General features: G+C 45.6%; 1 protein-coding gene across 2 annotated transcripts in view; it reads left to right on the forward strand.

Annotated features, from left to right (window-relative positions):
• RYR2 (ryanodine receptor 2) overlaps positions 1-12265 on the forward strand; it is a 193241-nt gene that overhangs the window by 72778 nt on the left and 108198 nt on the right. For both annotated transcript variants that reach the window (XM_059677752.1, XM_059677753.1), the window contains exons 22-31: positions 349-453; positions 1307-1410; positions 2444-2527; positions 3784-3943; positions 4465-4612; positions 6037-6245; positions 7981-8155; positions 9085-9293; positions 9976-10328; positions 11884-11998. In XM_059677752.1, the coding sequence (XP_059533735.1) occupies positions 349-453; positions 1307-1410; positions 2444-2527; positions 3784-3943; positions 4465-4612; positions 6037-6245; positions 7981-8155; positions 9085-9293; positions 9976-10328; positions 11884-11998 (1662 nt within the window). The remainder of the gene's footprint in view (positions 1-348; positions 454-1306; positions 1411-2443; positions 2528-3783; positions 3944-4464; positions 4613-6036; positions 6246-7980; positions 8156-9084; positions 9294-9975; positions 10329-11883; positions 11999-12265) is intronic.

The following is a 12265-nucleotide window of genomic DNA, read 5'->3' on the forward strand; positions in this document are numbered from 1 at the left end:
TAAATAACGCAGGCTCTGCTGGGCAGCCCAGGTCCATCCAGCAAGGCGTCTTTCATTGTGGCAGTTTTCCCGACCAAACTCTATCTTCTTTCTTCCTAACTTTGGTTCATAAATTAGAAACTTCAGTTGCCACCCTCCCAAAAAAGGTCCCAAAATTTCCCTAAAGAATGTTTAGATAACTAGTTATATTTTTACCACTAGGTTATAATAGATGGCTTAGAACCTAGTTACTTTATTTTAATGGTTTATGAGGCAATTCTATTTAGTCCAGTTGCAGGGAGAACAATTAGCGCTGTGTCGTATTGTATTTTTTCTAATGTGTGCTTTCTTTTCTTTTTTCAATTTTAGATCGTGTTGCCCCCCCACCTGGAGAGGATAAGAGAAAAGCTGGCAGAAAACATCCATGAGCTCTGGGTTATGAATAAAATTGAACTTGGCTGGCAGTATGGCCCGGTACGGAGTTTTCCATTTATCTACAGATTCCGTTAATGCAACTTTCTGAATGCAACGTTTTCTCTCATCTTGCTGTGTGGTGATGTGAATGAATGGACTGATTTTTTTCCTACACATCAGTTTGGGGAGGGAGCGCCGTGATGGGCAGGCTGACTGAAGCATGGCTCAGTTGCCTTGACCGTGGAAAAGTTACCCATCTTTAAGCTGCAGGTTACATTTCCAATCAAGGTTAACACAGGTGGACAGTAGGCGTTGCTTTCAAAGGTTCTGAGAGAGCCCAGTGTGGGTGGAAGTGCTCTCGTGTGGCATCTGCAGAGCTTGGATGTTCCCATGGAGCAGTCTGTTCCCCGACAGCACACGCCTGTCATCGAGGCCCCCACGGGAGCAAAGGCCTGTGTAACGTAGGTCCCCAGGAAGACTAATATTTAATTACCAGCGCAGTGATCCAGGCCAGCCTTCTCATTGATCCATCCCTAAAGTCTTTGATTTAGTGTAGTCTGATTTCTAGCCTACACTGTCAAGGATTATTAATATATAAAAAACCCTGTATCATGCTAATCGATCTTGCTGAGGTGGTGGGGTGATTCGTGACAGTGGGAAGGAGTGTGTGTGGGTGAGATGAAGGGCTGGGACCCCCGGAAGAGTTTATGTCAGACAGCCAGGTTCATGGGGTCTCTGACCAGTGTGGCTCTAAACACGGAAAAATGATTCCGCATTAAAGCGGAGTCGCCACTACACCCAGTAAGGATTTGGGCCTCCTGTCTGCTTCCCCCTCATGCCCCACTGCTGATTGGAGCGCCGCTGCCAGTGTCTGACTGGGGGACTGTCCCATGCACCTCCTGTCCTGTTTCAGGTCAGAGATGACAACAAGAGGCAGCACCCGTGTCTGGTGGAGTTCTCCAAGCTGCCGGAGCAGGAGCGCAACTACAACCTGCAGATGTCGCTTGAGACCCTGAAGTGAGTTCTTGGCTTCCCCTCCCACGCAGCCTCCCTGGAAGGGTTGAGTGTTAAGTCCTTTCATTCCGGCTGGAACTAAACCTCTCGATTGACAAAGGTCAAGCAGGTTGATAACCTTGGGGAAAAGGCAATGCTGGTGGGAATGGAAATCGTTACCATTTCTATTGACATTGGCCAACCTGGTTAAACTTGAAAGTGTATGTGCCCTGTGATCCAGTAACTCCGCATCTAGGGGTCGATCCTATCGATGAAGGACACAGTGCATGTGTTGCATGCGTGAGGCTGTTCCTGGCAGCACTGTTTGTAATAACCAAAGGCTGTGCGCAGAGCATTGGGTAAAACCACCATGACATGTCCAGCTAATGGAACCTTTCAAAGCTGTTGAAAAATAAACCAGCTTTAAAGAAAGGACAGGATTTCAAAGTGAAATTGTAAAGTCAAGATAGCAGATTGCAGAGAACTGTCTGCTGTGTATACAGCGTGCACACACATGCACATGCACACGCATGTCTCCCTTAGTGCAGTACACGCTCTAGCAGGACAGAAGAATTGGGAACTGTTGGTGCTTTTAGTGGGGAAGGGGCTAGATCAGTGGTTCTCAACCTTCTGGTCCTTTAAATACAGTTCCTCATGCTGTGACCCAACCATCAAATTATTTTCGTTGCTACTTCATAACTGTAATGTTGCTACTGTTATGAATCATAATGTAAATATCTGATATGCAGGATGGTCTTAGGCGACCCCTGTGAAAGGGTCGTTCGACCGCCAAAGGGGTCGCGACCCACAGGTTGAGAACTGCTGGGCTAGAGAAAGGGACTTAGCGGGACTGTATGGTATCTGCCTTTGGCGCCATTTCAGTTTCCACTCTCTTACTCGTTACTCAGAAGTGAACAGCATATTAATAAATGAGTGTCTTTAGAAACACGTGTGCTCTGCATCCGGGAGGACTGTTACCCCTCGTTTCCATCCGCCGGAGGAGCTGAGCCCTCGGGCTCAGGGGAGGACTGTGCTTAGCTCTGCTTTTGTTTTCCAGGACCTTGTTGGCATTAGGATGCCACGTGGGAATATCAGATGAACATGCTGAGGAAAAGGTGAAAAAGATGAAGCTCCCCAAGAAGTAAGCGGAACGTCTAACAGTATTCAGTAGTCCGTTGTGTTAAACATACATCGATTCATCCAACCTGTTTCTAGTGAAAGCCTGGGGGTGCCAGGCACCGGTCTTGCAAGCGCTGCTCTAGGTTCCGGGGCAGTCAGACTCCTGCTGTCGGGAGCTTACGTGGCGCCGATGCCACCCAGAGCCCAGAGCAGTTAGGAGAGGAAAGGCGACTTACAGTTTTATTTAAAGAGCATTTTCCCAAGTTCTGATCATTTATTCTTTTACCTTAGCATAATTATCTGGTGAATTTTCTTTTGTGCAAAAGGATAATCTTTGAGATGGACAGGTGTGTATGTTTATCTTAACTTAGTAAATAAAGTTCTTTCAAAAACTGGCTTGAAAGGCTGCTGTGTGCCCTGCGCTGCTGTAAGCACCGTGGCGGTTAGAAAAGTGGGTGGTGCCCACTCTGAGGCACAGTGGTTGTAGGGCATGCGGTCGAAAGAGAGAGGAGCAGCTGTAAGTGCTGGGGACCAGCCTTGGCGGTTAGACAAGGAGACAGTTGTGTGTCTGTGTGGGGCGGGCAGTGCTAGCGCCCACATACCATGTGTTGAAAATTTTACATTTTCAATTTTATATTTCTTCCAAAAGATTAAAACTTTATACTCACTTAGTACCTTTCTCTCTAGCTCAGGGTGCAGAAATAGTCTCTGGTAAGAGTCCCTGTGGAACCTGGGCCTTCCTGTTTTGGATGGCTGTGGGTTTCCTGGTCTCCCTCTTAGCTAGGGCTTCCTAAATTATGTACGCAGGAATAATCTGTAGATGCATTAGAATTTTCCTAGTGTCTGTAGGATACATACACAGTTTTATTGAATAAAGATTATGTTAGTAAAACATTTATAAGTTGAAAATGAGAATTTTGGTTGAGAAACCCATTGAATGTTCTCACTGATAACCAGTACTTTGATTTGTATTAAGCCTGGACTCTTAGGAACACAAACAATGATAATTTGTTCTCCATTTTGAGAGATAGGTGAGCTGTTGCATTTGGCTTGTTGGCGAAAAACAAAACCATAAGGGTGGCGTGATCCTTCCTCCTAATGAGTCATGGGCTTGAGTGGAGGGCCCCGGGCTTGCTGAAGCTGTGTTACCCGTGGTCACCACTGTGGTTATGGACCCTTTGGAAGTGGGTGGGGCCACGCAAAGACTATTACAGGGATGTTTAAACCTTGACTTTTCTGGGAAGGCCCCTTATATGCGTGTTTTGCTTCGCTCTATAGTTACCAGCTGACAAGTGGCTACAAGCCGGCACCGATGGACCTGAGCTTTATCAAACTCACCCCGTCTCAGGAAGCAATGGTGGACAGACTGGCAGAAAATGCTCACAACGTGTGGGCCCGGGACCGGATCCGGCAGGGCTGGACCTACGGCATCCAGCAGGTACTTGGGGATTGACTGCCTATTTTTAAAGCTACGTGAGGCCCCAGAATGGCCGTTTGTGACATACGGGGTTTTCGCTTAAGAAGGGACAGCAGCCTTACGTGGTCTCTTGACTCAGAATCCCTGACCTGCTAATGTGGCTCTTCTCAACACCAAGACTTGTCAGCCTACTGGGCAGGGAAATTGCATGTTCTCTACGTTAGCCCATTGCCTGCGACCACGGCCGAAGGGAGACGCTGGAAGAGGTCCTTCAGGGGGCTTTTGTTATCGCTGTGGCTATTTTTACTTTTTCTTCTCGAGGAGAGGTCTCGCTTTATATTGATGCAGACCTTCATGTGATGAACTCTTTGTGTTGGTCCTGTTCCGGTAACTTCTGGAGCCCGAGGAGAACAAGGGGATGGGAGGGGCAGCGTTTACCCTCAGGGCCTTGGCGTTTTGTTCTCTTTCAATGTTGTATTTCCTGTCTCATTTCCTCAAGCTGTTGGCATTACTTTGATGACCGCACCTTTTTCTTCCTGTAGGACGTCAAGAACAGAAGAAACCCACGCCTTGTGCCCTACACCCTTCTCGATGACAGAACCAAGAAGTCCAACAAGGACAGCCTCCGGGAGGCGGTGCGCACGCTGCTGGGGTACGGGTACAGCCTGGAGGCGCCCGACCAAGACCACGGTACTGCAGGCTCCCTCTGCTCCCTCTGCTTGCAACGTCACGGGCAGGGTGTAGAGCCAAATAAGTGAAAAAGGGAGCACAGACAGAGTCCTGTAGTGTGTGACCTCGTGCGCAGTGTGCAGTTTAGAGCAGCGGTCGCCAACCTTTCGGACCTCACGGACCACCAGTGGTCCGCTGGCTGGCGACTGCTGGTTTAGAGCACCTTTTCCCGAAGGATTAGACCGTCTCGTGGGAGCGTGGCCCAGACCACAGGGATTTACTTCCTGAGGAGGCTAAGGAGGCTACCTGGTTCGGACATGGCCCCCATCCCACCCACCAGCGGTCCTTGGAAGAGCTGGGTTTAGATGTTTATGGGAATAAATTGTAGTGGGATCTAGTGTTTTCTAAGCCTTCATTATTTATACTCATTCATGTAGGCAATATTAATTAGAGCAATATTTTGCTTTAAGGAAAACACATTAGATTAGGCAATAAGTATGTGTTGAGTATATGGACTTTTTTGTTTTTAATCCTCAACCTTTTGGTGTACATTCTCATGGTCACCTGGCTTCAGGTTCTATGGCTGAGGTTTCTCACTCCTGGCTCTCTCAATCTACATGCGTCCACTCTTAGTCCATGTGTGTCCACTCTCAGTCCGTGTGTATCCACTGTCAATCCACATGCACACACTCAGTCCATATGTGCCCAATCAGTCCACATGTATGCACTCTCAATCCATGTGCACCTACCCTCAGTCCACATGTGTCCTCTCTCAGTCCACGTGTGTCCACTCTTCATCTACTGTGTCCAGTCTCAATGCACATGTGGGGTGGAGAACAATGTTTTTCCCTTTATACTGTACTGATTCTGATGTCAGACTTGACCCTTTTACTTTCTTAAACACAATGTGTGTGTGCAGCACATTAAGGTGAAGATGTGGGGGAGAGGGAGTTTTGCCCTCACCCATGCTGCCAGGGAGTGTGTAGATGGTGACCCTTCCCTGCTTTTTATAGCTTTCTGTCTCCTCCTCATTGCCTGGCTGCTTCTTCCCTCTTCTCTCTCACCGACCAATGTCTGTTCATTTCTATGGCCAGTGGATTCAGTCTCTTGTGCTCTTTCTATCCATGCCTCACATTTACCTCATCTTCCGCTACCAAACCACCAACTGCTGGTAGGTCTTTGCACAGACAGACATTCTCTCCCGCAAAGGCAGCGCCCCCACCATCACCCCGTCACCAGCTCGCCCCAGCCTCGTGCAGAAGCCAGTGCCCTCTGCGCCTCGCTGGCTCATGGGCTGCCCGTCCTGATGAACACACTTAGTACATGTGCACCAGGTGGGCACAGAGTATCATTAGCACATCACTGTGGGTGTAGTTATAAAGTCATGTGGTACCTGCCCCCCTTTCAGTGTTCCCTGTGATCACAGACTCTCCTTACCTTCCCAGCTGCCCGAGCAGAAGTGTGCAGCAGCCCCGGGGAACGGTTCCGGATCTTCCGGGCTGAGAAAACCTACGCTGTGAAGGCGGGAAGGTGGTACTTCGAGTTCGAGGCTGTCACTGCTGGGGACATGCGCGTTGGCTGGAGCAGGCCAGGCTGCCAGCCTGATCAGGAGCTGGGCTGCGACGAACACGCCTTCGCCTTTGACGGCTTCAAGGTAAGTGGGCGCCAGGCAGCAGCCACGGGGTGGGAGGCATCCTCTCTGCCGGGCCTGGCTTTCCCGGAGGCCCCAGGGAGCACAGCGAGCACAGCGACACAGCCCTTCCCAGAGCACATGCTGGGAAGATGGTTCCCAGGGAAGCTCCTGCCCTTGTAGTTTCAAAACGTTATTCTCCACTCACAAACACAGGAAATGCCTGTCAACAAGATGAAGCACCGTGTCTAAAAAAGTGTTAAAAATACATATACTCATTAAAATGCATACGCTTTGACATAGCAATTCCATGGGGAAAAATCGATCCTCAAGCAATAATTAATGATAGGTAGACACCTTTAATAACTGTAAGAACACCTAAGGCAATGCGGTTTATAATCACAGAAAGTTTCCATTTTCAGCATCGTTAGGCATTTTCATTTCTTTGGCTGTGGGGAAGTTTATTTTATTTATACATCATATAAATGTTTGAATATTATTTTATCTGTATAAAATATTAAAAATTTGTGTGTATGAACATAGTCACAATAGACTAATAGTCGTTTTTGCTGATAAAATAGATCTTTTATTCTTTTGTTTTCTCTGATTTTCCTTCAGTGGACTTCTGTTCCTTTTACATGAGGGACATTTAATGGGGAAAAGGGAATTAGAATAAATAAGCGATCGTGTGGGAGTTTGGCGGGGGGCTCTCAGGCATGCATGGAGGGAGAGCACTTCTAGGCTAGAAACTAGCACTGTGTCCTCTAGGGCAGTTGACCCTCTTTGTTCTGAAATGTCTTATCTTTATTTTTCCTGAATTCTGCTTTTTTACTTCAGATGGGTCAGTTGAATACCTTGTGAGACCTAATTTAGTTAAATAAATTTTCTAAAAACTAAGTATTATCCTTGAGAAGAATCATATTATTGTTTTGCATTTGTGACTGTATCTCATTACATATTAGATCACAGTGAAGGTGACATTTAGAGTAAAGTTAAAAGATTTACCTGGCAAGTTAATATCACTAATTTTGTACCTGCAGATCAATAGAATATACTATAGATTCAAATATCCCACTTATCTCCCGTTTATATCAAACAATATTGGCATCTATATTCAGTCTTCAGCTTTTTATTTCAGCAAACATTTTGTAAACATTTTTAGGTTTGGGTTGAAACTTTTAATTTTATTATACACGGTGGGGCAAAGGTTTACAGTTATTTGTATGGAAAATAATATAATAATAATACAAAAATAAACTCGTGTGTACTCACAACTGTAAGCTTACTTTTGCCCCACCTTGTATATTGAAATGCTTTAAGATTTCCATTTTGTTATATATTGGTGCCATTGTTCCAAGGAATGGAACCTTATTTTGAAATGGATGAAAACTAGGATGTCATTCAATGATCAATTCCCAGCTTGAGTCTCTGCTCATAATTCTTTGTATTTGGGGGAGTAGAGAGAAACCACCCGTGTCCCGGGAAGCGTTCATTGTAGGGAGAAAAATAAAATGTGACAGAGTTTTCTTTTGAATAGAAAGTATGTGGGGTAGGTTTTTAAAGTGATAGATTCTCAAAATGATGAAATAGCATTTGGGCTTTTCTCAAGTCAGTGCACACAGTGTTGCCATTAGGGACTTAGGACTCCCAGATCCCAGCTTTTGGTGGGGGTGGGGAGAGGAGGGCTGCTGTGAGTCCTACAGGCAGTGGGGGTGCGTTCTCCTGGCTTTCTTGGTGACAATGACTCTTCTGTCCCCAGGCCCAGCGGTGGCACCAGGGCAATGAGCACTACGGGCGTTCCTGGCAAGCAGGCGATGTCATGGGGTGCATGGTGGACATGACGGAGCGCACCATGATGTTCACACTGAACGGCGAAATCCTTCTTGATGACTCAGGGTCAGAACTGGCTTTTAAGGACTTTGATGTTGGTGACGGTAAGTGTGTTGGGGGAGGCACAAGGAGTCTCTCTGTTCTGATGCCCGTGACCCCGTCTTTGGTTGAAGGTGAGGGCAGAGGAGCTGCTGCTGGAAGTCGCATGGGCACCCTGTTTGATCAGACACCCTTGACTTTGCTCTAGCAGAGGCCTCTTCGCACTACTGAGCTAAGGCAGAAGTGGCTTCTTAAACATGCGTAAGAAAATAAATGGCAGGCAAGAGGCTCATTTTCCACAAATGTTAAGTTTTTATTTAGTATTTCCCTCCGAGCTGCTTATAGCTTCTGTCTGCTCATTCATTTCATAAAAATGTAATGAGAGCCTCCTGTTCAGGCCCTCTGCTGGATGCTGAGAGGACAAAGATGAATAAACACTATTCTTTCTTTATGTGGTGACAATATACCAGGGAGCCCACACTTGTGTGATTTCTGATCAGTGAGAAGTTGGAAATAAAGGGATGCACAGTGCAGGGAGCAGGCAGCTCTGCTGTGGCTCCGAGGTGACCTGGGCAGGGAGGTAAAAGATGAAAGCCCTTCGTGAGGCAAACACTTCCAGTAAGGGGGCCCCTGGCCACATGGGGCTATTTTAATTTACATTAAGTTAAAAATTGAGTTTCTTGTCTGGCCATTGTGGCTCAGTGATTGAGTGTTGACCTATGAACCAGGAGGTCATGGTTCGATTCCTGGTCAGGGCACATGCCCAGGGATCCTGGAGGATTGGCTGCTTAGCATGCATCTCATGTACAGAGTCCAAGGTGAGGAGGGACTGATCCAGAGGTCGCAGTTAGTGAATTATGATGCTGAGATCGAATACTGCCCTTCTGACCTTACGTCCAATACTTAGCATCGGTTCTCTCTTTCTGGAGCAACACTTGTACTAACAGGCTCTTATACTAATGGAACTGAAAGTTTTGATTCTTCTTTCTTCCAGGATTCATACCTGTGTGCAGCCTTGGGGTGGCTCAGGTGGGAAGGATGAACTTTGGAAAGGACGTGAGCACCTTGAAGTATTTCACCATTTGTGGCTTACAGGAGGGCTATGAGCCATTCGCCGTTAATACAAACAGGGACATTACCATGTGGCTAAGCAAGCGACTTCCTCAGTTTCTCCAGGTTCCATCAAACCATGAACATATTGAGGTTTGCTTTTTCTTAAAATATCAGACAATTGCCAAAAAACAGGATTAGAGTATCTTTACACATGTGAGTTTTACTTGGACAGTTACTGTCACTTACTTAAAATGGTGACCCCAATGTGTTACACAGAAATAGAATTAAGCATAAGCTCAGCCTTGATTTTAAATACTTTATGAGTAGCTGACTAGACTGATGAGTAATAGTTAATTTTCTTTTTTAGAGGCAATCTCAGGCTCAGTCTGAAGAGATGCCGTTATAACATGGATTTCCCAAACCCTCTTCTGAGTTAGAAGCAGAACTATGGGTATATCTGCAACACAGTCTCGCTATACTCAATTGTCTAATTTACAAAATCTCACCACTTGTGGCTGCGTTTGGGGTTTTAAAGACATGAAACGCGTGGTCTTTAGAACCCCCAAAACCACAGTGATGGCTGGAATTGAGCTATTGCTTCTCTGTGTGCTAGGTGACCAGGTTAGATAGAACCCCCGAATCCACAGTGATGGCTGGAACTGACCTATTGCTTCTCTGTGTGCTAGGTGACCAGGTTAGATAGAACCCCCGAATCCACAGTGATGGCTGGAACTGACCTATTGCTTCTCTGTGTGCTAGGTGACCAGGTTAGATAGAACCCCCGAATCCACAGTGATGGCTGGAACTGACCTATTGCTTCTCTGTGTGCTAGGTGACCAGGATAGACGGCACCGCGGACAGCTCTCCGTGTTTAAAGGTCACTCAGAAGTCCTTCAGTTCCCAGAACAGCAGCACGGACATCATGTTCTACCGGCTGAGCATGCCCATCGAGTGCGCAGAGGTCTTCTCCAGGACGGTGGCTGGGGGGCTCCCGGGTGCCGGCCTCTTCGGGCCCAAGAGTGATCTGGAGGATTACGACGTGGATTCTGATTTTGAGGTTCTGATGAAGACAGCTCATGGCCATCTGGTGCCCGATCGAGTGGACAAAGACAAAGAAGCTACAAAACCAGAGTTTAATAACCACAAAGATTACGCGCAGGAAAAGCCCTCTCGTCTGAAACAAAGGTCGCTGATCTCTGCAAAGTGATTCAGTGTGAGCTCGTTCTGTGGGTAGGGCTGCCGTGGAGGCCAGTTTTTTCTTTCTCTTCGCCCTTCTTCATGCACCAAGGATTCTATAGGGGCAGTTAAGCACCCTGTTTGTCATCTGATTTGTTACCACAGATGTACTCTATCCCGAGTTACTTTTTTATGCCTTTTCATTTTTGTAAAGAAAAAACACAAGAAAATTTACCATCTTAACCACTTTTCAGTTCACTTACAAATTTTAAGCGTACAGTGCAGTTGAGTGAACAGTAGTGTTAGGTGTGATCACGTTGTTGTGAAACATCTTCAGCATGTTTTCATCTTGCAGAAGTGAAACCCTATACCCATTAACAAGTCTCCTTCCCACCTCCCCCCAGGCGCTGGTAACTACCACTCCACCTTTGGTTTCTATGAATTTGGCTAATTTGGTACCTCTTACAAGTGGAATCATACAGTATTTTTCTTTGTGTGACTGGTTTGTCTCCTTAAGCGTAATGTCCTCAAGGTTCATCCATGTTGTAGCATGTCAGACCTTCTTCCCCTTTTTAAGGCTGAGTAATATTCCATTGTGTGTATAAACCACATTTTGTTTATCCGTTTGTCTCTCCATTCATTGATGGATGTTTGGCTTGATTCTACCTCTTGGCTATGGTAAATAGTGCTTTTGTCAACATGGATATAAAAATACCTTTTCAAGACCCAACTTTCATTTGTTTTGGGTATATACCCAGAAATGGGATTACTGGTAGTTCTATTTTTAAGTTTTTAAGAAATCTTCATATTGTCTTCCAGAGCTGTTGCACCATTTTATGATCTTACCACCACTATATGAGGGTTCAGATTTATTCACATCCTTGTCAACCCTGTTTGTTTTTTTTTTCCATAGTAGCTATCCTAACGGGGGTGAAGTGATAGCTCATATAGTTTTGATTTGCATTTCCTTGATAATTAGTGCATATCTTTTCATATTCTTATTGGCCATTTGTAGATCATCATTGGAGAAATGCCTTTTCAAATTCTTTGTCCATTTTTGGATTGGCATTTTTGCTTTTCTGTTGTTGAGTTGTAGGAGCTCTTTACATACACTGGATATTAATCTTTAGCAGATATATGGTTTTCAGGTATTTCCCCCCAAGAGTTAGTTTTCAAAATGTCTGTATTTACTTTCTTGGTTGAAACTTAAAGAGTATTCTCTCTAAATAGTATTTTTATGGACAAGAAGGCAATCCATTTTAGCATTTTGCCTTGCACTAAATCTGAATTTCTGAGCCTCAGCGTGCTGTGGGTTAGATAACTGTTTGTTGTGGGAGTCTGCCTTGTTCATGAAACATGGTCTCCATCCACCAGATGCAGATGGCACACACCTGGCCCCCACCCCATGTTATGACAACCAAAAATATCTCCAGATGTTGCCAGACATCCTCGGGGGAGTGAAATCGCCCTGGTTGATAATCACTGAACTAAGCTGATTATTTGCTTATGTTTGAGGAAGCAGAACTTCTACTGTTGCTTACTCCCAGGTCTGTCATATTTTCAGATTTTTGCTTAGAAAAACAAAGCCGGATTACAGCACGAGCCATTCCGCGAGGCTCACGGAGGACGTCCTTGCGGATGATCGGGACGACTACGACTACCTGATGCAGACGTCCACGGTACGAGGCTGCAGCTCTCGCCATTTACGTCAGGCTGTCACTCACCCCAGTTTACATTTCAGTCCACTTGCGTCATCATACATAGCAGGCTTAAAAATTTTTTTCTTATTTGGGGAGGGAATTAAAAGTTGAAAAATATATGGATATGCAGTAAAAGAGCTATTTTAGGGAAAACAACCTATTTTTTTTTTCTTGGCAAAATTTGAATTTGTGACCTAATTTCTCCAAGGACACATAATTTCTTTCATCTTTGTGATATGTCTAAAA

The sequence above is a fragment of the Myotis daubentonii genome, chromosome 20 (assembly GCF_963259705.1).
Source record: "Myotis daubentonii chromosome 20, mMyoDau2.1, whole genome shotgun sequence".
Taxonomy (NCBI): Eukaryota; Metazoa; Chordata; class Mammalia; order Chiroptera; family Vespertilionidae; genus Myotis; species Myotis daubentonii.